We start from the raw sequence: 27975 nt of genomic DNA, 5'->3' as shown, positions 1-27975 counted from the left end.
CCTACTGTGTATAACATAAGATCATAGCATTGTTCTTTCCCATAAACACATTCTGTATATTAAATCTAAAATTGTCAGTTTTACTTAGCATATATGCTCCCTGAAGATCTTTCCTCAGGATATAATTGAGGTCAATGGCTCAGAGAGACTCAGAAGTTGATTAGATGTATGAGTAACAAAGGCATCTGCAATTATTTATTAATATCCACTTTAAGAGTTAACAGCTCTGGTAGCCGTTAGGGTGAGAAGGAGCCTGACTGTACTGATGTGTAGTACTTTTGACAGGGTTTTAGCCAGTCCTGTGAATCACCTTGTATTATTTCCCTTTATAAATGGGCTACTAATTTGATAGAATAATGTTCTATTTCCTCATGACTAAAATTAGTTTTACTTCACAAAAAAATGCAAAATTAGTAGGCTGAATTACACTCAGAGAGACACTAGTTTTCAGTTGATATAGACCTTTATTTTGTCATAAATTTAATTCTCCTGTTACTTTATTGTGTGTTAATATGCAGATAACCAATTTTTATGCCTTTTCATACGTCTCCATTAATATAGCATTGAAAGTCACAACGGTTTTACATTTTGAGGAGTCTCAAGGCTGCTTTTTACCATCCAGGGTTTTTATTTTTTGTTGTTAACGTGTGTTCAGACCAAAACAGTGCATGTGTGTGAGTACGAGTCTCTTCACGTCCCAACCAGCTTTTTGCTATGTATCCCACTGCATCTGTTTCCAGATTTTCTTTTTTATGTTCAGAGTAAAGTACTGGAAAACAGACCTTTGTGCGTACATATATGATTGCAAAGGCTTTGCTGCTGATCCGTTATGCACAAAGAGGATACTCTTCACTTCTACAGTCTGGAAACCATGTTTTTTTCATATTTCTGCTTAGATTTTGCATCTTAAGCAGTTGATAAGCCTGTTTCAAAGAATATCGACTGTCCGTTACTTTGATTAAATCACCATTTTGATTATAGTATTCCCTCAGTATCATCAGTTGTTGATAATAATCTAGAAATCACGAGCAAATAATTTGAAATGGAAATCAGTTCTACAATTTTTATTTCATTTAAAGGGAATGTGTTTCTGTAATTACTGTTCATAGCTACTCAATTCCAGAAGATTTAGTCATCATTACTGATGAATTTGTAACTTGACAGGGGTTTCTTCAGCCATGTGCAAATTCCCTTGTGCTGTAACGTGGGGAGAACTGTCTAGATTAAATTGATGTGTTGTTATTGTCTTGCTATTATATTTGTTCTAGTATTTACAATTTAATAGTTGATAGATGAGCAGTATTTAAGAAAAACTTGCTCTTAAGTAGAGCTAGTTGTGAACTTTTTAGACAAAGATGGTTTCACTAAATATGCCAACTCCTCTAGACCATCTCCTTTGAATGTAGAGAAATGACAGGACAGAGATTTGTCTCTGTCCTCATTACCACAGAAAACTTAATTCCCTGGGTTGTTGATTATGCTGGTTGGAGCATTGCCTTCAAAGCTGGCTGGCGTTCTATTTCTGAAGCACAATGGGAAACGGAGACTTCAAGATGTTCTTTCTAGGACAAGAAAACAGCTTCCTGCTCACATCTGTTTGTGAGGAAGCGTCCCATATTGCATAATGAGTTTCACAGGCACAGGGCTGTATAGAAACTTGAAGGCAGTCTTAGATCAAGATTCTCCTTCTTTGGTTGTCAAATCATCATTGCAGATGATACAGGGAAATCCCTAGTTATTTCAGAGTACTTATTGGCTTGTTCAGATGCACTTTCCTATGAAGGTTTTTTTCATTACATCAGAAAACCTCAAGCAATTGTAATCCGAAAATAACAGAGTCAGCATTTCTCACAATTTCAGATTCTTCAGTGTGAGAATCTTTTTATCTTGTTCACATTCACACTTCTCAGGTGGCTCCTTAGGATTTAAAATCTATGTAATAGATGCGTTAAGCATACTGTCGAAATGTAAGTTCATTTATATCAAAAGAAAGGCAGTAAGTATGCAAGGGAGTCTTTGTCTCCTGTACTCCTTGAAAGCTGCTGTGAAGTTTGGTGACAGACATTCCAAAGCCACTTTGTTTTCAGGGTTAGAAATGCAATCCACAGCTCCGAGATTCTCGGATTGTCATAGGACTCTACGCTGGCATCATATGGAAGCTGTGCATCATCAGCCTTCTGTCTCACTGAAAGTTCAGTGCATCAACTCTTGTTCTATGGGCTTTTATCCTTCAGAGGATAAAAGTGCTTTCTAGCTCTGGTAACAATGTGTTTAGGTTCTGACTTAGAACACCTTCCTTGTTGAACCCGCATGGGGCTTGGACCACGTTATTGTCCCCCAGTCTGAAAATCCGGTTGGTATCTGTTTTTTATAGTTCTCTTGAACCCCCAAAAACATGCTGAGGAAGTGATTTAGAGTTAGAGGTTCAGTCCCTAAATATCCTTTTTGGGGGTTTCCTTTGTCCATGCACTGATAAACCAAATGTTGAGGGATTTGGGATTCTGTTTGTATTAATCGCTGTCTGGATCTAAATAAAACCAACCTGGTACAGGTTACCATTTTACAGCTGATGATAAATCCAGGATAAAATACTAAATGCAAATAATTATCAGAAAACAAACTGGTCCAATGAAACTGGAAGCTAAGTTACTAACATCTAGTGCACTGAAGTGGATGGACACCTTTCAGTTCTCTCATGTTGAGAGAATTGGCATTTAAAATCACGAGTCCACTGGTGAGTCACTTTAATGAGCCTGTTACACATGGCTCATTATGACAGCACGTTTTATTAGACCAGCTTACAATAAGGGAATTTTCAAGCACACCTGTCCTTACTCTGGTTTCAGTAATACTCCAGAACAATTATTGAAGGAAAGAATTTAGTGGGTACTATTGGTGATAAGGGGGACAGTTGGACTAGATGATCTTGGAGGTCTTTTCTGACCTTTATGGTTCTATGAATAATTTAAAACACTGAAGTGAATAGAATGAAAGGTATCATAAGGGTACTGAAGAGACATTATGCCAAGCTAACCTGTCAGCTGCTGTCTGAAAAGGATGATTATTAGTAGAGTACACAAGACCAGGCTTTGGGATTTCTGTTACTTCATGCTGGTCTTTTTAGACTAGATGTATGCAAATTAAATGCTACGATTGCATTATCTGGTAAGTTGGTAAGTGGGAGAGGTATTAAAGTATTGCATGGGAATAACTGTAAACTTCTTCCTCATAATTTGGTTCCCATCAGAATAAAGCCTCTTAGGTTTCTGGGAAAACAGCTGTGGGACAGATGAAAAGAGGTAGGTTGATGTGGTCTGAGTGATGTTGTGGTCTGAGTGGATCCATGTGAACAAAGGAAAGCTAACAAGATTTTTTCTATTGTCTGTTCTTCTAAGTCCAACTTAAAGAAAGCTAGAAAGAAAAGCATGCCATTAGGCATTCCCCTTTGGAATCTGTGATAGGATTCTAACAGGGCTGAGGAGAGCTTAGGACAGCTGCTCTAAAGCTTCTCTGGTAGACATGCACACAAGTTTCTTATGCTGCTGCTGTTTAATTATGGTGAAAGTTGTCTCATTTTCTAGAATGAAGCATCTGTTGATATGAGCCTGCTGTAACTGAAAGGATGAAATACCCTGATACCTTTTTACAAGGTTGCACAGCTTTAGTGCTTTGTCTCTGCCTCCTTGACAGTGAGGGTTTTAAAAGTCCAGCTTAAAAGATGATTGGGCCCTTCAAGAAGCCACTAACATTTTCATTCTCTCCCTTAGCAGTGCATTCCTTGAGAAGTTGTATACTTAAAACTACCATCTTGTTTTATTTACCACTACTATCACAGAACTACAGAATAGATGAGGTCAGCAGGAACCTCTGGAGATCATCTAGTCCAACCGTCCTGTGTCAAACAGTGTCATCTAGAGCAGGTTGCTGAGAACTGTGTCCCATCGAGTGTCTGCAAGGATGGAGACTGCAGAACCTTGTGGTGCAACTGTCTCCAATATTTGACTCATTTCACACTGAAAAGTTATTTTCTGTGATCCGATGGAATTTCTTGTGTTTCAGTCTGTGGCACATTGCCACTTGACCTGTCACTGCTCACCACCAAGGAGAGCTTTGGCTCCCTCTTCTTTACTCCTCCCGCAAGGCATTTATACACAGTGATAAAATTTCCCCTGAGCCTTCTGTTCTTGGGGCTGCCCAGTCCTAGCTCTCACAGTCTCTCCTTGTATGAGAGACGTTTCAGTGCCTTCACAATCTTTGTGGTCCTTCACTGGACTTGCTCCAGTAAGTCCATGTCTTTCTGCACTGTTAACTTTCTAATGTTCAGGTAGGGTAATATGTAAATAGTTCTGATTGTGTGCCTATAGAGTGTTTACAGATGCATATATGAACTTCTAAGAGCACTGCTCTCATTGATGTCTGCTCCGGTACTTACTAGAATTGCATGTACTCAGTAGAAACAAAGATTGTGAAGATTACTTGCTTAGTAATTATTCCCCACTGACTGATCTGTGGAACTTCGAATTTCAAAGCTGAGAAGTTTAAATGAAGATGCAACCTCTTATACTAAAGCTCACGTACAACTTGTAGCATCCATTGTTATTTTAGGATAACGAGTTTCTGGTTTGTATGTTAGATTTTTTATTTTTTATTTTTTCTTGTTTTCTTTGAATGGATGAGCAGCTGGTTGGACTCTTTTTGGCATGTCTGAACTGCTAGTTACAGCTGATTAGACGCTTAGTACTGTTAGAGTCTGTTTTAATGCTATTGAACTGGCTGCTACCGAACTCTTCTGAGAATTTTCTAGCTAGTCTGGCTTGTGTGTGAACCAGGGTACTTCAAAGGCAGCATTCAGGGTGCGTTTCAAATCTATTTCTCTCGAAATAGCATCATTTATAATCATTTTTTAGTTAATGTAAAAACATTCAGGACATGACATTTTTTTTTTTAATTAGAGCAGCAATTTAGTTCTCACGAATTGATGTCAGTAGCTTCATCTATAAATTAAGATATATCTGATTTTAAACTTTCTTTTTTTCTAATTCTGAAAAAATCACCCTATATTTACGTGCAAAAGGTTGGAATTCTCAATGTGAATATAGCACTGCTTTAATTTTCCTTACACTTACTGGTAATTCTGCCTCTGTTGTTCCCATCTAGAAAACAGTGGACTTCAAAAGAACAGGTTAAATGAAAGATGAAGCTAATTTAGAAACTTCTGACTATCATCTACTGCAAGGGACAAAAATTCTCTGCACAAAGAAGCCTGAGATTATCATTGCCATGATCTGTGTGTATTGGAAGTGAAAGCCCTATCAGTCTCTACTCTCAAATTAATGCCAAAATATCCCTGAACACGGTCCAGTTGAGGTCTGAGAACAGGCTGTTCAGGGCACAATCAATACCCCTAATAATAACAGGAATAAACAAGGAGGAAGTCACTGCAGTAAATTTCAGTAGACTTTACTACTCATCACCACTGAGTAAGTGCCTTTTTTCCAAATTAGTTACTTCATTGCTAGGAGAGTATTTATTTTAAATTTTCAAGACTATTTATGCTGAACAACAACTGTTCTCTGAGCTTATTAGTTCCAGTTCTCCATTAGTTCCTCGAATTCACTATACTGTCTCTTGGAAAGTGAGCACAGAGGAACATTTTGTGTTCAGGAGGATGCAAAAGAGTTCTTGTTAGGGACAGCTATAGAGCCTGTTACCTGTGGCTTGAGCATCCATCCAGAGCTACCTTCTTTTCTTGCTGAACAGGAGCCTTAAGAGCTTTGCAGAGGTGCATACTGCATAGTTCTGCTGCTCCCACACACTTTGAGTGGCACAGGCTAGTCCCAGACCAAGCCAAACTTTGTTCTCACATCCTTTTGGAACGAGATTATGCTTTGATGTGTCTGCTTGCTCTGTTCCTGGGGGTCTCCTTACTCCCACGTGATCCAGCCAGACTTCTGTTTACCCTTAAATAGGTAGGAGACAGGAAGGAGGGAGAAAGGTTGTTGGCAGAAGGAAATAGGGCCGGCAGTTTGGGTTGTGGTGAGGGTCTGGAAGCAGCAGGAAGCCAGTTCGAGGCGTTGCTGAAGACAGGAAGATACAGCTATGTTCCTAGTGAGAAAGAAAAAGAGATGTGCTATTTTATTATATTATCTACACATTTTGTGAGTGACATAATGGGCATTTGCCTGTAAAAGTATTTGAGCCTGTGTTAAAAATGTCATGTAATTGTAGTCCATGTCAGGTGCTCCAACTCACCTGCCTCAGAAAGCGTGTTCTTCACGGTTTTTAAGTGTCTGCATTCCCGTATCTCATCTTTGAAGTCAGCCTGTGTTCTAGTCCTTGCAGTATCATTGCAGTTTCTTAAGTGTACTTGAGTTAGCTTGTGCTGGTTCATTTGTATACTGGTAATTTTTGGTACAAACTTGCTAGGGATTAAGACTGTTGCATCTACCACTACTGCTGCATGGCACAGCTCTCACACCCAGCCATTCACCATGACAAAGGCTATGCAGCCTTGTCAAGAAGATGGCTTCATTCATTCTGCTTGCACTAGATTATGGAGCATTTAAAACAAGCCTTGCTCAAAGTGAACTCAGTGGTGCCAGCAATGTGGCTGTTCTCTGGTACCTAATCGAGCAAATGTATTTTTTTTTGCTACCAAAGCCTGTAGTGTTTGTGTTTCTATACATTATAAGGTAGGCATGCTTTGAGTGAAAGGAGAAATTCAGTTTTGCTTGTTTGTCACTGAATGGGGTGGTTATTCTGAAAGTTGCAGGCAGTTATAATCTGAAACATGCAAGATTTGTCCAGTGTCAAATTAAAATTCTTCTCTGCATGGCTACATGTATTTTTTCAGTTAGATGGTTGTATCTGTGTTATCAGGTTTGATGGTGTTTGCTGTAAATGGAGTTTAAAACAAACAAAAACAGGTAATTCTGTTCTTTAGGTTGAACTTCCACCTCCTGATCTTGGCCCAAGCTCTGCACTAAATCAGACGCTCAATTTGCTACGAGAGGTTCTGGCATCTCACGACTCATCAGTTGTTCCACTGGATGCTCGTCAGGCTGACTTTGTGCAGGTATAAGGAAGTTTGACTGCTGTGAGAGAAGGAAAAAAAAAGTACATTTAAGTTAGTCTTGGTCCATTAATCTTTTTTGTCTAGTCCCATTTTGGATCCTGCTACCAAACCTGAGTTTTTAATGTGAATAAGATGGTGACTAACTAAGTGGATAATTACAGTACAGTATGGAGTGCTACTCTTAGCACAGTGTCTAAATTCTGTTATCCAATTACTACTCCATTAAGTAAATACTCCATCAAGATCGCACAATTGCCAATTATCTAATCTGGGTTACTCTTCCTCCTGCTAGGTTAGAATCTGTTCTTCTCAGGTTTTTATACTTTCCCCATCACTATGGTAGCTGATCACCTGCTGACAAATCCAGTAGAAAACTGCTTTCACAGTTGGAAACTCTCATTTCTCTTTATTCTGCTTTGGGGAATAAATACATGATAGAGACAGAATGATCTTAGAAGCTCTGTGTGACGTGATTTCCTCCCTCCTCTCCCTCTTTTCTGTGTGTTTTCTATTTTAGGTTCTATCTTGTGTGCTAGATCCATTGTTGCAGATGTGTACTATGTCTGCCAGTAATTTGGGCACAGCTGATATGGCAACCTTCATGGTAAATTCGCTTTATATGATGAAGACTACTTTGGCTCTCTTTGAATTCACTGACAAACGTCTAGAAATGTTACAGTTTCAGGTGAGCATAGCCCACCTAAATAGAAAATAAACTTATTACTGTTTGTTTTTGTTTGTTTGTTTGCTTTCCACACTATAAGTCATGATGTAACATAGTTATCTTTGATTATGTTGATTTTGGGTCAATACTAAATCAAGGAAATGGCATAAGAGGGAGGGGTTCTTGTCAGAGATCATAAGCAAAGACCAGATATCAGAGCTGATGGTGGTACTCAGCATCTTCGTACACAAAATTATTAGAAAAGTTAAGTTTTGTTTTGTTGTAGTAAACCCCTATTAGTGAAAAATTTTCATTATCCAAATTATTCTAATACATACCTGCAACTTGAGGCAAATAGTAGCTGAAAGCTTAGTCAAAATGTCTGGCTATGTTCATATGGAGTTTTAACACAGTACAGCTGATGGTGGTTACTACTTTACTGTTTCTTTCTACCTTTCCTAAAGTGCCACGGTAGTAGTTCATATTTGGTACCATTTTGAAATGGAAATGTAGTTTATAAACCATTCACTTGGAAAAACCTAGGCACTCCCCATTTATAGTTTTGCTACATGAACATATCTGCAGTATGTCTCAGGAGAGCTTTTGGAGCTTGAGGGCTTTGAAAAAAGTCACAACTTCTTATTTGAAGGCATCAGTAAAGATGGGTTATGAGACATTTTTCCCTATCTGCTCCTAATTAGAATTTCTAGCACCTTTTAGCACAGAAACAAACAAACAGACAACCCCACCAAACTCTCTGGGGCATTTTGAATCTCCATTAAAAAAAAAGCTCCTTTTCACAGTAAATGTTGCAATTTATTTATTCTTAAAATAAGCAGTAGAACGGAAGGTTATGCATTTAATATCATTTGCTTTCTTCATGCGTTCTACAAATACAGGAATAGATTGAAAAAAATCTTTAAGATTATACCTAAGTAGATTAATAAAGTGGAGGTAGAATGGCATATTAAGTAAGAGAAAAACTTTTCACAGAAGAAAAAAACTCCTGAAGACTGTTAAAATCTTCAAATTGAAAGATTAAGACTTCCCTCCTAAGCTATAAAGAAATGTACATTTTTCTAAACAATTTTAGAAAGTAAAAATGTGAACTCTTAAAATATCACACAGAAGACTTGCGTTTTACTAGAGTTTGATGTATTATGAATTTCAGCTTTTCTTTAAGAGAATAGAAATAAACAAGCATGGGGTAGTTGTCTGTAAAAACAAAGTAATAATGTATATATTCCTCAATCTTCCTGAGACTACTCAAAGGTGATTGCTTCTGCTATGACTGGATTTATTTCTTAGGTTTCCCAGCAAAGTAAAGATTATATTCCGAATTTAAAATATATATAGATATATTTTTGTATGAAGGTAATTAAAGCAAAACTAATAGCTGTAACTTCATTTTCTGTTGTTCTTTCAGTCAACTTTTTTTCAAACACACGGCTGTCAGTATTGAACATAGAAGCCTTACTGATCATGTTTGGTTTCAATTTAATTTTCCTTGTGGAAGACTGACATTTTTTTCCTGTTGTTTATTATAAAGCCTCCATGCTGTTGTCAATATTTTCAAAGAATTATAGTAAAAAATAAATACAACAATTTATAAGGGGTTTGGGTTTTCTTAATTTTTAGTGCTGCTGAATTTACAAATACAAAAAAATAGTCTCTTACACAGAAAGAATCAGCTCTGTTTATTTTATTGGCTTCTCATAATATGAAAGATTGAAATGGGTAAAGTAATTATGCTGTTTGTACTTGTACTTTTTCCTTGTTTCTTTATAATTCTCATATTATTTGTATTTCTAGACCTTTTAACTCCAGACTTGGTTATATTTAGTATTCTCATGCCCATTTTATAAATATCTGATCCTTAAAATTTCAGATTGAAGCTCATTTAGATACACTCATAAATGAACAAGCTTCCTACGTCTTAACTAGAGCTGGTCTGAGTTACATATATAATTCTGTGCAGCAACACAAACCAGAACAGGTAAGATTATGTACTGGATGTATTCAGATGTTAGGGCATACCTGCCTAGTCGAAGAATTCTGGCACTATTATTTTTACAAATTAATTTTCCTTTGAAAGTAAAAACTCAGTAATATCTGTTGATTTTTTTCAAGTGTGAGCAGGGCTATTAGGCAAGGTACCTTGGAAGTACAGGTTTTCCTCATGCTCTATGTTCTAGCAGGTTTGGGATGCATCAGTCCTTTTGTGCAGCTTATCTGTGTACCATCAACAGGTTCTGCACACCAGAGATATCCTGTGCATTCTCAGAATAACTGTATAGGTAGTGTAATGTCCCTGAGAATGTATTAGAATGAAGCTGGGTCTAAAACACAAGTAGTGCGTATGTGTACCTCTTCCATCTAGAACGTATCAGACCTATTGGGTATGTGGCATTCGTTGTTTTTTTTTTTTTTTTTCAAGTGCATGCTATTGTACCATACACAAGAGTGGATGCCTTGCATGCATTCGACATTTACTGCATTTTTTGTTCTGTGAAAAAATGTTGGAAGAATTTAATAGTAATTTGAAATCATGTGGCTTTTTGTCTTTGTTCACTGCTCTACCTATTTGAGGACCAAGACAGTGTGATTCTCAGAGTGAAAACATCAAATTTCTTAGGACAAGTTGAAGACTGGAATTCAGAGCTTGTGCTCTTTTTTCTTTTTGAACCACCATTCAAACATGATAGGTGTTAATACATCCCCTCTTCCCTGTGCCCAAGATCTTTTGCGAAGAAGGTGAATAATGGTGTTTTCTGGAGAAAGCAGTACTGTGTTAGAGAGCTTCATGGTTTTTCTGCGGCCAATATTTCTACATGAAGTGCCCAAGCTCAACAGATTTTTAGAGAACCATTTGAAGTGCAGAAACAATCTGATTAGTAACTCAGCTTGGTTTCCTATTCATGAGCCTATCTCCTCTTCTAAAACCAATTTCAAACAGACCAGGGCAGATTGTTTAACGGAATGTGGTTAGACTTTCCAGTAGCAATTTTCTTTCATATCTATCCTTCTGCCTGGCTGCAGGGGTGAGGCTCTTAGAGGATTTGCCGGGAGGTTAGGCAGCATGTAATTCCTTGTAAACACAGAAGAGTTACTAGGGAGCAGAGTTGAATTTTGCACGGTCCAGGAACAGATGAAGAGGTGGAAGTTGTCCTCTGTAATTCTGGAACACCAAGGGGATTTCAACAGTTGCCAGTTTAGTGTTTATCACAGACCTTGTAGAAAGCATTTTCCAGCATTTTTGTCATTTAATGGTGAAAAAGGAAGAAAAGAACTTGAAAGCACACATGAAAAAGTCAGTATTCCAAGTCTTGGATTCAAGGGAGTGGTGGAATACAAATGAACTGTTACAGCACTTCCAGCATTGGTGTGGTGATTCAGTTTCCAAAAACGTGGTATCTTGTATCAGGACCAAGTAATGATTTAGTATTGAACTGACTGTAGAGTTTAGAGTTTTGTGTCTTTTTCCTTATGCTACAATGACTTTTTTTTCCCCCTTTGATTACCGGTTCTTAGGGTCCTCTTTCAAATTTGCCGAGTTTGGATTCCGTGTCCCTGAAGGTAGCGATGGTAAGCATTTTACAGTTTCATAACGTAGCAATGTAGCTGTGACATGGGAAAGAATTCTGTTAATTGTGTTATGTAGTAGACATTCATCTAACAAGTCATACTCTTTAAGAATAGCTAAATTACATGTCTGGGAATACTTTATTCATTTGTAGTAATTTGACCACTTGAAGTAATAAATTCATAAATTATTTATGAGCTGGTAGTAATAGAATATTAATTTCTAAGTCTTGAGAAGCAGGACTTTATTTGTAAGAACGTTATCCCATGAGTCATCTTAAATTGCTAAAAGCAAATACTTAGCTCTAATTAGTTTTAATCATCAAAATTTATTTTTTTGCCTGAATGCTTTGAAATATAGGTTCTGCTATCATTTATAATTTTGGTCCTAAGGCTTTGATTTTATGCAAGTATTTCAGCTAAACTCAGAAGTTGGGTGCTGGGCATATGCTGCAGTTATATATATATATCTTTAAGCTGAAAGCTGCGATATATTTTAAAACAGATTATTAGCTGATGTTTTTTCTTAATGTGTGTGAAGGGTATTTTACATAGAGATTGCAATATCACAGTTCAATAGACAGTAGCATATGATCTGTCACTCTTCTTGCTTAGCCAAGTTTAGCTTTATTCTGAAAATTTAACTGTAAATAAGGCCTGCTCAGCCAGCAGTGCACTCACCCACACCATGAAAAACATTCTAGTATAAATCTAGACATCACAATGAATTTCTGGGAGGGGAAAGGCAGTTTCTTTTTTGATTAAGAAATGGGTCTTTTTAAAACTTGTGTGTTAAATCCCTTCTCGTTGTGTCAGTATAGCCTGTTTTTCCTCCATTAAAGCTCTAAACCAGTGAATCCCAAGCTCCTTGGAAGAAGAAAACTCTGGCACAGAGCACTCTGTGGTTTACGCAGATCAGCATGCACCCTTATCAATATTTATACATTTTGCATTTAAAATATATTCAACTTATCACAGCCTTGTAGACCTACAAGAAAGTTAAAGACTGCAGCTTGGAGACCATATTTCTAAATTGCATATATATTACTGATTTATAGTCATACATAATAATTCTACTTGAAAAGTTAGAAAATAATCCAACTTTTATTTTCTTCATAACTTTGTTTAATGTATGCTTGTGTGGACACACTTGAACCAGAATGGAACCCAGTACGCTGAAATCAAACCCACATAAATCCCATCTGTCAATGTATTCTGCTTAGAATTTAAACCATAGGAGGGAGGGAATACTTATGGGTAGGTTTGCTGCCTCCCAGCTTAACAGAAAATCAGAGCGCTGTGGTATTTTTTCATTGTTATGTGGGGCAGGAGACGTAAGCCTAGAAGCAGTTCATGGAACCAGAACTAGGTCAATTTGTCTCGTTTCTCCCAGCATAACTGCTCATTAGATTATTAAGCAGTGGCTTCATGTAAAAAAATAAGAAAGTAACATGTCTAACTTGGACAGACTAATTTTTAAAGGTCTTTTCCAACCTAAGTGATTCTGTGATTCCACTGAACAGAGTAGGTCTGCTCTTCAGTGGTGATCTTCAATACGAGCCAGCTACATAGAAAACTTGGGTAGTTATAGAAACTGTTTTCTCATTTTTTTGCCCCTCAATCTGTACTCCTCAGAGTCAGAAACTTGAAATGTTGGTGAGAGAGGTGCTGAAATTAGATGTTTGGTTTCGGTAATGTATTAAGCTCTGCCTTAAATATTGGTATATTATGGTGGCTTCGTTTTTAAATACATAAAAATAGAAAACTGTATAAAGTAAGAAGATGCAATTTTAAAGTAGCCCTTTTTCAGAGATCTGTATTTTTATCTATCCACATGTAACAGCAAGTTCTTTGTATGCTGATCTCATTCTTTTTCCCACCCCTAGGCTCAGTTTGATCGCTATCTTTCTGCTCCAGATAGTCTGCTAATGTCCCAGCTGAATTTCCTTCTGAGTGCCACTGTGAAGTAAGTATCTTAGCTTTGAATTTCTATTATGCCTGTATAATAATCAGAAAGATGAATTTGATTAGGTTTTAGCGGATCATGATGAGAATTCAAGTTATCAGCTGTAATCACATTTGCATTGTACTTCAGTTGACAAATCAATTTTGTTTCGACTGTCCTCTTTTTGAACAAACAGGAATATGTAATTTTGTAACTTTCTGAAGTAGTTACTCTTGACTTAAGACTCTATCAAAATGAATTACCTATTTTGAACATGTTACACTGTGTCAGCATTCTTTGTCAATTTAGTTGTAAATTGTTTTAGACCTATTTTGTAAGCATTCCAAAGATAGATGAAATATTTAATTCTCCACTCAAGATTTCTTTTATCCCCACTGCTCCATCAAATCTAAAATTATCAAATTTGTTGTCTTTATAGTAAAGTATTGACATTGTGCCATTGAATATTGTGCTGAAATTTCCTTTACATGTTTTTTAGCGATTTTTTTCCTTTGAATTACAGAAGTAAGAACTTTATTATTTATCTCTTGTTTCATGAATATATTGTATAATAAGACAAATAAGGAGCAACTGAACTGTAAGGCTAGGGAAAATGCCAAGAATTTATTTCCAATTAAATGTGAACCATATGAGGGCAATTTGTAGTACTTAAATTCAGAGAATTATATGCTGCACTGATCCAAAAGCTTTCTTGACGTTATTTTTTGTGTTTTTGTCAAGAATGCAGGTTACAGAACATATGAGAAATTGACTAGCGCGTCACATTTTGGTGTTAACGTTCTTAACATTTGGATTCTCATTACTGCTGCTACCTGTTTTCCAAATGGGATTGCATTATGGCAACTTGTGATTTAAAAAAGTGACATACGTCAAGGGAAAAAAATACTTCTGAGAACTTGCTGCTCAGGTTCTCCTCCTGCAGAGACTTCCAGTTTCATGCCACATGCCTGGTGCATGGCTTGGCCTGGGGGGGTGTTGGTTCTTTCCATCGGTTTGTTGGGTCTCTCTGCTAGGGTCACTGTTCCCGCAGCTCAGCCAGCAGAGCTGACCCTCTTGTGTAAGAGTTGTCCTGTGCTGGTACAGGAGTGTCAAGCTCTTAAACCTGTATTTTGGCTCTTGATGTATTTTTTTTTTTAAAATAGGTCTCATTACCAGTCATAGTAGATCAATTTGGAAAGTCTCTATTTTACATTGCTAACACAACCCCTGTTTTTTAGAGGCAGATTTTATGCTAATATAAAGACTCAGGCACACAGTGAAATTACCTTGACTTAATCATTTCTTTCTATCAGATGGACCAAGATAAACTGGTCACGTATGCACTCGCACTCTTGGACTTACCCCATTTATGAGCTTTTTAAACCTCTCTTAACATGAATTTGTTTTAAATTGTGCTATCTTGTAACAGTGGGCAGCTGAGAGGTGAGTGAGGAGCTTATGTGAGGATGATTGCTATAGCTGCTACAGCTCAACCTACAAGGGAGTTTATTAACTTCCTGTAACAACATTATAAGTTAGCTTCTGCACAGAATTAATAATAAAAACGTTCAAAGATACATATTTATATCGATGGATGCTTGTAGGATTCAGTATTCAGTGTTTTTGGTAGTAAATAAACCTGCAAAACTCTGAAGTTTCTTAAAATTCAAGTAAAACATTTGACCAATGCTATCATTTTAATGACTTCAGTAGTTCAAATTTTCAAGCTACTTTTGCAGATATTTGTGGTCCATTTTGAAGACTTCCTCCTTGAAGTCACATAAGTGTAATCTCCTGTTCCAGTTGTTGAGCTGGAACCTGACGGTTCAATTCTCAAAATCAGACCACATGCTTTTGTTAAGGGAATATTATATACTCAGTGGCAAAATAATTTAAGCTTTATGACCATGAAGAGCATTCCCTCCAACATTTGCTTTTCAAATTCCTTTGTTCATTTAAAACAAAGTTTTAAGCTATTTATTTACGTGGTTGTTGGTCTTGTAAAGCTCTTTTTGTTTGTATTGGATCACAGAAACTGAATGCTGGAATTACTATTTTTAGAGAGTGCTGCCATTTGTGTTAGTGATAAAATGTATCATGTTGTTATGGCAACTGAAATCCTCATGTACTGATTAATGACACTGACATTAGATGATGGAGAGACTCGTTTGATGCTGTTCAGTCCTATGGAATATTTTAATAAAGTTTTTCTTTTAATTTAGGAGTATTTTTTGCAATACGGTTAGTCTTACACAAATCCTGTGTGCAATACTTTCTTAAAGGGTTGTCACGTTACAGTCGCTTAGTGATCCTAGACTGTGTTCAGAGACAGTTGTTTACCCGAAAATGCTGAATACATTATAACAGTCTTTCTAGATTTGCTATTATAAGGACAGTCTGTTTTTCAGGTATTCTAATAACCTAGTAATACAGGCAGTTTATCATGTTGATTGAAAAAGTGGATACTTTGCATCAGAAGAAAGTGCAGTATTTGTCTCTTCATCTTCTTTCTCGTAGCTTCCATTTGCTAATATTTCCTGAAAATACAAGGCTCCACACACTCAGTATTCGAGACTCTTTTAACTTGTCAGTCCGCACTCACTATGGTCCAGAGCTGGTAAATTTAGCCCTGATTTCAGTGGGTGCAGTTCTGGTGACTTTGTTCCTTGGCTGCATAGTTCAGCAGGGCTGAATCTCGATTCATGATTACCTCAGTTTCCTTACCTTCTCCTGGTGTTCCACTTGCATGGGCTTGGCTGTAAAATAGTTGTAGTTACCATTTTGTTAAATAAAAATTTATGTGGAGCTGTAAACGCATTGCCATGGTGATTAAAGCAAACATGCAATGGATGCTGTAAAATAGAAGTATTTGATTTTCAAATTTTCAATACTTTCAGAAAGTATTAAACTTTCCTGTTAATTTTAGCATGCAATCTCCATGCATTGTTACTTGTTTAGATTAAAAAAAAAAAAAAAAAAGAAAGAAAAACAACAAAATACAGACTTTATAGCATTGTTGGTAAAAGCCTGTAGTAGGTTTTAAATCTCTCACCACTATCTCTTCAGCTCTTCCTCTGGGAGATTATGGACTAGGTGCTGTCAAGATAAAGCAAATAGAATATATTTGCTGGTAGTTGGGGATGGAGACAAAAAAAAACAAAAACCTTTTATTTACAAAGGTCAGCAAGAAATGACAAGAAGCAGAAGGTAGATCACTGAGAATATCAGTCTTAAAAATTGCAGGAGAGTGCAGGTGAACAACTAATGTATGCAAATTAAAAACTAAATTAACCTTTTCCAGTTGTTCCCTTCTACAGTTTTTCCATGATTGCAGAAATAAAAAAGCTAATTTCTTGTTTATCAAGATCATATATCTGAGTTCATCTGTGTACAACACAAACAGATGAAAAAGTCTTACTTTGTTTTAAAGCTTTAAGTTGTTTTCATATTTGAAGTAAAAGGGCTTTTTTAATGTAACTGACACTGAATTTTTAATGTATATTTTTAGTCTATACTGTGAATTCCCTGCATGTAGTACTGTTATATTCCTGACAATTTGCAAATTATGTGGATGTTTGTTTTATTTTTATTTTTTAGAGAGCAGATAATAAAACAGTCGACAGAACTGGTCTGCAGAGCTTACAGTGAGATATATGCAGCTGTGATGGATCCTTCAAATAAGTATAAGGATCCAGAAGCCATACTGCACAGATCGCCTCATCAAGTTCAGGCACTTCTCTCATAGTCTTGCTTCACCCAGATTTATCTGAATCCATCATTCTGTCTTTGAGTATTTAAATTATTTTTCTGTTTTGAATTTTGATGTATAACTATATGCTTAAAATATGTAGGAATGCAGTTTTGTTTAATCTGTTCGGCAAAAGTTGAGTCTTTCCTGTGTCTTTGAATGCCTCCTATAGGCCAGAAAATAGAATATAGATTAAAAATTATTTTAATGTATTCCTGTAATGGAAATGGACCTTGACAATATGCAATTTCTTTGAAAAAGAGACTAAAGGAGAGAGAAGCCTTTTCCTTGCCATACATAATCCTTTTGACCAGATGTTGAACTAGTGTCTCTTATGACCTCACCAATATTTTTATTAGCTCTTTATCCTTGTTCTTTCACTCTTTTTCTCAGCCTATCATCAATACACACTGATACTGTTTCATTTTAATACAGCTGATATGCTTTGAATGTCTCAAGTCTTTTGCAGCTCATAAATCATTTTAGAATATTTGATGCATTTTTTCAAACCCGTTGATTAAATCTTTGAAGCAAAATTCATATATATAGAGATTTAATCCATTGTTTTTGTTGCTATTCTGGTGTTTGTTTTTTTTTTGTAAGAAAAAGGAATACTTGAATAATTTGCATGTACATAACCTGGAACTTCATGCTTTAAGTTATTTTTATAATTTTATTTTACTAGAAAGATTTTTTTAGTGCAGTTGTTCTGTAGCGATCCTTTTATCAGTTGAAGCGTGCAGATCTCTTAAGGTTGGGACCAGGAACAGTGTAGGTTAGGAAGATCGTTCGCACAGCGGTGTAACCATTAGTTATTTGTATGCATCAAGGGGGAGATGAGCAGTCATTCATATTGAATCAGTTATATACTTAAGATGGATGCTTTTATTAATAATTATATTCCCCATATAAAACGTATGCTTAGTGGCAGTCAAGTCTGCACGTTAGTGTATGCTCGTGAAATAGCAAGAAATAGAGAATAGCAGCAACAATGCCTTTTAGTCTCTTGGAAAACTCATTGCACAAGTTAGATCCAGTGTGCTCAGAAATCAGCTTTGGTGGTAATACCACACTGTAATATCTTCTTTATGGGCATAATTTGTTAGTATATTATAAAACGATCTGAAATTGTAAGTGTCCCTGGAGTTCGTGGATCAGGCATAAATTCTTTTGTAAATGTGAATGTTAGGTTTATTCTGTTGAATACACTAGGGCTGTAAGAGAAAAAAAAATCTAGAAGCTTAGGAAAATTGTAATGGAGAATTATGCTTTAACTAGGTAACGTACTTAAATTATTCAGAATTTGTGTTACCACAGTATATATTCAGAAGGCTGTTCATTGTTGTTTAATAATGTTAATATTGCTTAATATGCCTATAATTATTATCTAATATGTGAGAATTACATTAGTTGTGAAAGGGTTATATAAATTAGCTTATTATTAGATTAACATACTCTTAAGAATGAACATTTTCCTCAAATTACACTCAGCCTCCATCTCAAGTAATCACTCAATAGTTTGCATGAGGATTAGTAAGAAGTTGCTTCCTGTCTTTGAGTCCACCTAGAGACTTATCCATGATTTTATCTTCACTGTGTAACAATGCAAAGGCTATAGAAGTTGTAACTTGTAAAAACTAAAATCAATCACTAATTTTGGTCTGCGCAGTTAAAGTAAATGACAGAGGGTCACAAGTGAGCAAATACATCAATAAAAGGCATTTGATGTACTGTCTTCTGTGTGTCTTCTGTGTGTTTCCTCTGCCTGCCTTCCTACAAGAAGGAAGGAAAAGATGATGAGATTCTGACTTATCAGAACTGCCGTGATAGAAATGACACTTTCGATTTTACAAATACCACCCCGGGATTTCCACACCAGGACCCGTGATGCTTCAGTCCTCTGATTGCTCAGACCCGTAAGTGTTGCAGTGAATGGGATCGTGATGGGAGGCAGTACTGGTTCCGTATACACACCAGTTGTTGTAGAGCTGACTTGAGTATCACGGTGCATCAAGAGATGCTCACCTGGGCTGGTTTAGTCAGCACATCTGCTCTTGGGCCTTAAACACTTCATACAGAGGGGCTTGCCTTCAAAGAGTGAGTCTTATTATGTGCTGAGCTGCAGCATGATTGGGAGAACTGCAAAAGGAGGTGTTTGAATACTGGCACTAGTAGGCAGCGTGCTCTGCATTTGACATTCAGACGACCCAGTTCTGAAAGTAGGTGAGTAAAGGGCTTCGAGCACTTTTGTGGGAAGTGGGAAAACTGGGTTCTGGGCCAAAGGAGTTTGGAATCAACATCTCTCTCGTTCCTGGAGAGCACCCAAACCCTTCGCTTGTTGTGCAGCTCGAAATGGGACAGCTCTGATGCTTCTCTCCTGAATTTAGCAGCTGCACAGAAATCAGTGCAAAGCGTGGGAGACATGAGATAGAACAAGCAAGGAGGGATGTGGATCTGTGAATTGCGTGTGAGAGCTCTCCTGAGGAGTCCAAGGTCTAGATCTTCAGCCAGTTGTTACTTAGGGACATTATCTTTGACCTCCAATTACATGAGTCCCAGAAACAGAATCAATATACCAGGACTTTACCATGCACAGAAGTATCAAGCAAACAATTGTCTGAGTTGGACCTGACTGAACAGCACTGGTGGCAATGCCTCTGTCTTCAGTCTTCTCTGTAATGCTTTCTCATCACCTCTCTCTAAATATGTACACCACACTAAAGCTAACATATAAACCTTGTTTTAGTTGCAGCAGCCCAGCCACAGTGATTTTTTCTTTTCTAATAGAGGAAAAGAGAAACTTAAGGAGGTTTAGAAAGGTGATAATATATTGGTTTTTGTAGCAAAGAGTGCTCCTCCCTCTTCCCTGAGATTTATGACTCTAGTCCTGAATTTTGTCTGTTAATAGACTCGGCTTAAATTATTTTTATTAAAGTTTTTGAAATGTGTGTTAGAGGAAAATACTTTCAGAACCACTAACCTTTTCCATTCATTTCAAAAAACCTCTAGCTGCTATTTAATCCCTTTCCTTGCCTTGCTGAGTCACATTGCAGTCAACCCAGGGGGTGGGGAGCTTAGCAAATTTTAAAAAGGAAATGGAGGGCTTAGACGTATTTCCACGAGTAAAACACACCCTACAGAAGCAGCGCAGACATGGGTGTGGGTTTGTTTGAAGTCTGCTGCCACCTGCTTCTGAGAGAAAAATGCCGAAAAGAGCCATTTGCGTGTGACGAGGGCACCCATCCAAAACAGCCACGAAGGGCTTGCTGCCATAAATCGATGCTAAGCCGATGTTACGTTTGACGAGTCAGAGGAAAGAAACCGGCAGTAGAAGTGAAAGGTAGAACTTAACTCCTTCACACATTGGGATTCCTTGCTAAAGGTTTTCAGAGCCTCTCCACGTCCTTTCCCCCATTGCATTTGAAGACTTCACAAGCTAGACCTCGAGACAATCCTGCGACTGCGGTACCTAGCTGACTAGGAACTAGCTGAGTAAAATGAGGTTCTTTGAAGCATCCAATGACATACAAACACTACTTGAACTTGGAGCTGATTTGTTTCTTGAAAGAATTTGAAAAAATGGGAAATGAGTGTAACTTAAACCTGGATGTTTGTCCCACAGGGCAGGGGAGGCCATGCCCTTCATACAGCATCCTGCCTAGAGGAAGGGCTTTGGACACTGGGTTTTTATTCCGATTCCAAACGAAAACCAAGATTTTCTGTGAAATGGGTGTGGCCTGATGCTGTGTGTCGATGGGCCTGGGAGGGCTCAGAAACCCTCAGATCAGGCTACTGAATAGCTGTAGCTCCGTAGCCAGGATTCCTGGGGTACCACATGTTTTTGGGAGCAAACCGAGCAGGCTGCAGGGCTGGGAGCAGGCTCGTGGCTGTGTGCTGGTGGCACACCTGAAAAAAACAAATCCACAGGTATCCAGCCATCCATTGCGTGGTAGGGAGCCAGCTTAGTTTGTCAAAATTAAGCTATTTTTTTTCAAAAAGTTTAATTCTGCTGAAGAGGTGAGTGTGCCTCTCACCGCACAAAGGTCTGCAGATATCCCAGCTGTTCGCGTTTTTGAGTAAAAAGCCATTGATGTAGAGGTGGTGTGGGGAGAAATGGATTAAAACCCAAGCCATTGCTTCTGCCTCAGTCCTTGACCAACTGTCCAACCCCTCAAAGGTAACGTGGGTAAATCGTTGGTAATGTCCAGAATCCCCTGGGGCAAACTGATGGAAAGACAAAGTGAAAAAGACACCTGGCAATGGGCATTTATCCCTACATTACGGCCCAAATGAGGGTACAAACCCCTTGTGCTACAATTGGCTTGGCATACAATGGAAAGACAAACCACAAAGGCTTTTTTCTCTTAAAAGGAAAAAAAAAAAAAAAAAAAAAGAAAAAAAAGGCTTATTTTGACTACTTTGCTTTAGCAGTAAGGAAACCTTGCTCAAGCAAGACATGGCTGAAATATGTTTGATAGATTACTGTAAAGGGGCTGACAAAAAAAAAAAAAATCCGGTTGCATGTTTCATATTCAGACAATGAAGCTTTCATTTGCTGCCTCGTTCACAGATGTGGTATTGTCAAATTGCAGGAAAATGCCTGGCAGACTGTATCATCAACTATATTTAGGGAGAAAAAAAATCAGCACACACTATTTATAGAAGCCACACAAATAAGCACAGGGTTCTTATCAGCCAAAGATAACATTAGTCGTGATTTATCAAAGTAATCTTTATTTTATGGAAAATGGATAATAGGGCGTAATTTAATCCTTTGTGAATTTAATGTATATTTCAAAGGGTTCTTTCTTGTCAATAAAACCATTTGTTGTACTCGTTAAACTAATTAGTCTTGTTGCTGTTGCTTAGGACAGGATAAAAGATACCCGTTAACAAAACGGGGAGGAGAAGATGGGCTCAAAAGTTTGTACAACAGACTGTGGGCCTTGCCAGCCAGCCTTCAACCAAAACAGCCTTCGCTGCGAGCCTGTGTTCATGGAGATGGTGCAGAAGATACATCTGCCTTTTAAAATTCTGGAATGAAACACCCCAAAATTTCAGCTCGTCCCTGGGCCACTCAACTGCTGCAAGCACCAGGGGCTCCCCCGACCTCCGGGCTGGTGGTGGCCCCGTCCCCGGCCTGGCTCTGGCACCCAGCGCTGCCGGGAGGGCAGCGTGCCCGGCCGCCTCTTGCTGCTCCTTGCATTTTTTCCACCATATGCAAACACATTCCGGGAGCTGTGGAGAAGGCGAAGAGGGAAGAAAACAGAACGGCCTCAGTGCTCCCTGCGTCGGGCCCTGGCCGTGCGCATGGAGCGAGGGCAGGTTGGCGGGGCCTGGCGCTTGCTGAGGCCGGGCCTGGGCTTGGCTCTGCGAGGGGACGCGGGGCAGTGCCAGGCTGCAGGCAGAGGACGTGAGCTCATCCCCTGGATCTGCAGCTGACCTTGAAAGAACAGAGTCAGAAGTGGGTAAGAGTCAGAAGAGGACACATTTTATTAACTTTCTTCTTCTTCTTCTTCTTTTTTTTTCTTTTTTTTTTTTTCCCTTAATGTTTTTGGTGTCCTTGTTTGTAGCCTAGCAGCCTTGTGAACTTTAAGTAGGAATTTATGAATGATTTGCAGAAGATGACTCGCTGCTCTCAAAAGACTGGCTCAGCTCTTAAAGATCCTTCTCCCTTAGAAATGGTTCAGAAAATGTCCTCTGAAGGGCCAGGTTATGGAGGAATTCTTAAGAAAGGGTCTTGTCCCTACTGTCTGATCTGTTCTGCCTGGTCATCCCAGTTCCTTGGTTCTCTTTGTACCCTGCATTGTAGAAACTGTCCAAACGTGCCACTTCTGATCCAGAAATATTGCATCCAGAAGTTTCACAAGTCCTTGGATCTCCTGGACATGCCAGTGAGGAGAGGCCCAAGCTTCCAGCTCCCACAGCCCCACTGGCGAGCTCACGAAGCAGATTCGTGTCCTCCTGCCCCCTACTGCTCTGTGTCTACACACTGTGGAAACAATAAACATTTGTTCCTCTCAGGATCCATCCCCAGCAGTGTCCCAGCCAGAAACCTGCATCTGGTGCTCCATCCCCCAGCAGCAGAAGGGAGGTGACAATGCTCAAGGAGCCAGCATGCCCCGGGGACTTCCAGCACAATGACCTGAGCGCAGCATCCAGGGCACTTGGGAACAGTGCTCCAAAAGGCTCTGACCCCAGAGATGCTGTCCCCTGTTTGAGGACAGGGTGCCTCCAAGGCTGGCCCGTCTGGCCGGCTGCCCAGAGGGGTTTCAGCTTGCCAGAAGTACAGGGCATGGCCCTGCATCGAGTCAGGCCATGCCAGAAAGAGCAAGAGAGCTTGGCGGTGCACAAGGGTATCACAGCAATGATATAAGCATGACGGCTTTCCCCTTACACTTTTTCCCCTACATCACTTTAGGGAGGCCTTTGATATTTATTTTTTATGTCATCCAGAATGACAGAAGGACCAAAAGCTGTTTCACAAAGTTCATGCATTAGACAGCAGAGTGAGGAGCACTACCCATTAGTCCTTGTGGCTGTTTTGTTGTTGTTGTTTGTTTTTTCTTGTTTGCTTTTTTTTTTTTTTTTTGTTTTTTGATGAGATCTGAGGCTATTTTCAATCCCCTTCCTTCAGGTGCAACCCCCATATAGCAACGCCTGAACATAAAGCTGTAGTACAGAGGGCAATTCAGAGCACTTACTGAGTGGATTTGGGCATCTTATCGAACCAACACAGAGAGCCAGGTGGCCTCTGGAGACCTCTGAATGGTGCCTTAAGACAACAAATTGGCTTTTTGGGTGCCGGTATCATATCAGAGACGCTTTGGGCCCACGATGAGATGCTGTACAAGCTCCTGCTGCCTGTTCAAATTTTGTTTGAGACAAGTTGGAGGTTTTGTAGGTTTTTTTTTGGCCACAGCAGATCTTGTAATGCTGGAAGTCAAGGAGATTTCAGCAGGATACTGACTTGGGATGCAGGCCCATCCCCTCTAACACTATTTTGCTTTTTCCCTCTGATTCCTCATTCCCTACAAAGATGACAGCCTGCTGAAGCAGGTGGCTAAAAGCAAGAGAGCAACAGTCTTCGTTTCCCCTGTGCTTCTGTGCAGCCGCCCCCTCCACGCATAAAGCAGAGCCTGGAGAGGGAGGTGCCCTCTGCAACTCTACGTGCAGAATTTGCTCCACTAATCCCCACTGCGCAGAGGAAAACAGCCACCTGCATTTTTACCTTTCGTTTGAACGCTGAGTGATGCGGCTTTCAGTTCAGGGAACTGATAGGGACTGACAAAATTGCAGTAAGGTGAGATGCGATATATTTTTTTTGTCAATATTTTTTTTCCTGTGCCGCAGAAACCGCGTTGTCTTTCGTAAACAGGTGAAGAGGTGTCTGTGGTTGTGAACATGTTCTTCCTTTTTCTTCTTGGAAATCCACTCTCAATTAGTCGGGAACATTGGGTAAACTGGTGCTAATGAAATAAAAGGGTTTATTAGGTTACACAACGGTATGCGGGGGCTTAGGGGACAAAGTCAAACATTTACTCAGGCTAACTTTAGGGAGGGAAAACAGCCAGGGAGATCACAAGGGAAAGAGCTGAAAACCAAAACCTCACCAAACCAGGCAGATTTGTAAGCTAAATAGGGAGTAAAGAATACAACAAGGCTGCTGTGTGGAGAGCAACTCCACCTTTTCTGACCCTCTGTTGCAGTTACCACATTCCCTTCGTCTACAGCTGAACCCTGGCATCAGCTTCGCAAGGGCTAGTGTCATTAAATATGTACTTAATATAATACGAGTGACTTCAGATGTACTGTGCTGTAATTTTTTAACTTTTAGTTAAAAAATAGGTGCCAAGAGCCAAAGACAGCTCCTGTTTGAGGCATAGCTCCCAGAGAGCTCAGCAACCCAGCACTGGCGCAAAAAGTGATGCTTTTCTGATCAGATGGAGAAAACAACCTCAGAAGAGACCAGCAGTGCTGCAGAAGTGCTAATTTACTCCCTCAGACAATGCAGAGAAGTTCAGAGCGAGCCACCTGTCCTGGCTTGGACTGAGCCCTGAGCCCAGGTCATGGCCTAAAAGGACCTTAAATGCCACCGCCACGGCAGAAATAAAGTAATTCAGTGGGCACTTAGCCAGCCAGCTACATACATACACTCCTGCCTGCATTTTTCTGGACAGAAAGCAAACGTTGTGACCTCTCCAGGATCCTTTGGAGCACTAATTTCCCCAGCACATCTGGGATGCCACTTGACATGAGCATTGCAAGTCTCAGCTACGGAGTATGTACAGCCAAAAATGAGGGTGAGCGCCCTTAATTACCACCTTCACCTCCACCTGACACCAGCGTATAAAGTTGGGTAGGGATTACTTTGACATGGAATTGACAGGTATCGTTTCTCTCACCCCCTAAAGTGACATTTTCTCATCAGGTAAGTGCGTGTTACTGGGAAATGAGAGTGCACCAGCATTTCTGAATTTGATTTTCCTGATTTTCTGGGTGCAGAAATGTGTTGTTAATGTCCTAAGACTAGAAACAAAAGGTTATTAACTTCCAAGGTATACTTACCCTCGATGTATTTTCTGGAGTCATGATGGGTCTAAAAACTGGTCTAGAAAAGTTGTTAAAAGCATTGTCTAAGTGGGAACCAAAGTCAGCCCAGGACTCTGTTACAGGTGACTCTGACCTGGGAGGCATGGCAGAGCATGAAGGCTGGGAGCATCTATTTTTTTTTTTTTTTTTTTTTAATTTATTTCTTCAGTAAGTTCTTGATGCTGTAGAAATTTAGGCATACATTTTAGTACATGAATAATTCTATTGTGTGTGTATATTTCAAATTAAACAGGGGATTTCAAAGGAAGAGGGCATGTGCATCTCATGAACTCTACCACCAAGGGATGAGGGATGCTGGAACTCATTTGAGGTTTGGGCTCTCAGCAGAGGCATGGTCTAGGAGCAATCTCTGAGAGTGTCCCAGCACATCTGAGTTACTTCTGAGTGCAACTGAAGTTGGAGAAATAATGTTCTTCTGGCTGAGGACTAGCAAGTCTAACAAATGTGCTTAGAGGAAAACTCCCAATCCAGCTCTCCCCGTGGAAAAGACAGACTGGTTTCTAACAAGCCAATGGAAATTGATTACTGCTGCATTTAAGTGTGTTAAAACTACGAGCAAAGTTTAAACATCTTTATCTGCTGCTGTTCCTGCTTTCAAAGAAACTCTTACTAACCTCAGTTAAAATGAATCTAGTCCCTGCATTACCTTTGTATCCCCTCCTGAAAGGAAAAAGAGGTGGATTTCATGATAAACTGTGTTAACTTGGACCTTGCTGCTACGTTGTGTTAAATAACAGAGTATGGAACATGGAATTCCTCAGACGTGGTCCTTTCCCATGTATCTACTTTACACAACGTATTTCTTAACGGTCTGTATATTTAAGCATAATCTTCACTAGATGTCCTGATTTCTCCTAAGCCTATGGAAATACACAGAGCGCTGCGAATTTAGATGTGCATTTTCTTATGAAACCTCTTCTTTTTAGTTTCAAGGAATAATACATAAAACATTTGCAACTTTTCTGACTCTCCTGCTGTAATTTAATATTGCAGCTGCTAAATGTGTTGCCCACATAGCCGATTCCTTGTGAACAGCTCCAGCTGCAGCCATGATTAGAGGCAGTTTTGCTGGAGCAGGGGAACCAGCATGTGCAAGGTAGGCTATGAGTGAAACGGAGTTAGCTGAAAGAAATCAGATCAAAAGCAAATTGCTCTGGCAGTCTGTATTATACTGCCTGGAGATCCCAACTCCCGAGGACAGGAAACACTAAAATCCCAAGCTGGTAGAGAAGAGATTCAGCAGGACAGGAGGAAGAGAGAGGGACAGGGCAGAGCAAGATATGTGAGCTGCAGAAAGACAGGGCATGGCAGATGCTCACTGGAGGCAGAGATTACTCGAGGCAGGAATTAAGATACAAGAGGCAGCAAAAATACAACAGGAAGCTGCTCTAGACCCTGCTGGCAGGGTGCAAGGATGGAGGAAGGGCTGTTGGGGGCAGATAAAGGAGGCGGTTGCAGCCCAGGTGGTGGGGACAGGGACAGGGACAGGGATGTAACGGGGCTGGCAGGCGGGACGGGTGTGATGCAGGTAGCACCAGGATGCTCCTGGTACTGCTTGCGGGGCAGTAACGAGCAGGAGCTGCTCCAAAAGCTGCTCTAAGAAGTGGGGGAGAGAGGAGGCATAAAATTGGAGCTGGTGATCCTTCCCAAGCAAAGGAGCGTGGCATGTGTTAAAAATAGAGCCCGGTGTGCAAGAATAAAGGCTTTTCAGGCTTCGGGTAATGACACCTCAGACAGGCCCATCTATATCAGAAGGCAGAAATGTTAAGATACATGTTACAGGTGTTTACATGCCAGACACAAGCAAACAAAAAACAACCCAGAAGTCAAGCATTTATTTAGAAAGCGCCAGAGTTACGCTCCCCTTTGCATAAGCCTGATAGCCACGCAGCTTGCACTGATGCATCCTTGCACTTTGCATCCTGCAAAGCCACGGGGCCATGTGGGGGGCTGTGCTGACCCTGCGCAGGAGGGGGGCAGCTCCGGAGAGCCTCTGGGGGAGATGGCTGCAGGTATTGAGCAATGTGGGAAGAGAAAGGGAGGTGAGGCTGGGCTAAATGCTGTGCTGAGAGCAGGCGTTGCCTGCTGGTGAGTTTGCTTGGAGAGGGGGGAATAAGCAAGGGACAGTTTTGCAGGAAAGCTTCGTGGTTAAAGCCCCAAACTGCACAGCAGGAAATCCGGGTTACGTTCCTGGTGGTCATAACTGGTGGGGAAGTTCACTTTTAATCTCTGTGCTTCAGTTCCCCCACTCTGGGTGTCGTGAACAGCTCGGCTGGAGCCGAGAATAGCCGTGGGCCCCGGCGGGATGGAGGGGGCTGAACCTAGGCGTGTGTGAGGAAAGGGGCCCT

At 39.7% G+C, this 27975-nt stretch overlaps 2 protein-coding genes across 2 annotated transcripts in view; one reads left to right on the top strand and one right to left on the bottom strand.

Moving 5' to 3' along the window:
• COG6 (component of oligomeric golgi complex 6) overlaps positions 1–18749 on the top strand; it is a 50953-nt gene extending 32204 nt beyond the window's left edge. Inside the window, exons 14-19 of the mRNA XM_035323871.1 lie at positions 6944–7075; positions 7593–7760; positions 9628–9735; positions 11271–11324; positions 13208–13287; positions 16864–18749. Coding sequence (XP_035179762.1) covers positions 6944–7075; positions 7593–7760; positions 9628–9735; positions 11271–11324; positions 13208–13287; positions 16864–17011 — 690 coding nt within the window. The 3' untranslated portion in view covers positions 17012–18749. The remainder of the gene's footprint in view (positions 1–6943; positions 7076–7592; positions 7761–9627; positions 9736–11270; positions 11325–13207; positions 13288–16863) is intronic.
• Positions 18750–21897: 3148 nt separating this feature from the next.
• LOC118165677 lies at positions 21898–22920 on the bottom strand. The gene is made up of 2 exons (XM_035323883.1): positions 22765–22920; positions 21898–22457 (listed from the first exon to the last, which is right to left on the bottom strand). The coding sequence occupies exons 1-2, from the start codon at positions 22866–22868 to the stop codon at positions 21932–21934; spliced, it is 630 nt and encodes a 209-aa protein (XP_035179774.1). The 5' UTR covers positions 22869–22920; the 3' UTR covers positions 21898–21931.
• Positions 22921–27975: the final 5055 nt, after the last annotated feature.

Source organism: Oxyura jamaicensis, chromosome 1, assembly GCF_011077185.1.
Source record: "Oxyura jamaicensis isolate SHBP4307 breed ruddy duck chromosome 1, BPBGC_Ojam_1.0, whole genome shotgun sequence".
Taxonomy (NCBI): Eukaryota; Metazoa; Chordata; class Aves; order Anseriformes; family Anatidae; genus Oxyura; species Oxyura jamaicensis.
Note: the sequence above shows the minus strand (reverse complement) of the source record. Positions and strands in the feature narration are given on the sequence as shown.

Coding starts and splice junctions, on each gene's coding strand:
- LOC118165677 (XM_035323883.1), bottom strand. CDS start 22,868: ATGCAATATTTCTGGATCAGAAGTGGCACGTTTGGACAGTTTCTACAA. Junction 22,458..22,764: donor CAGGCAGAACAGATCAGACA/GTAGGGACAAGA, acceptor TGTTCTTTCAAG/GTCAGCTGCAGATCCAGGGG.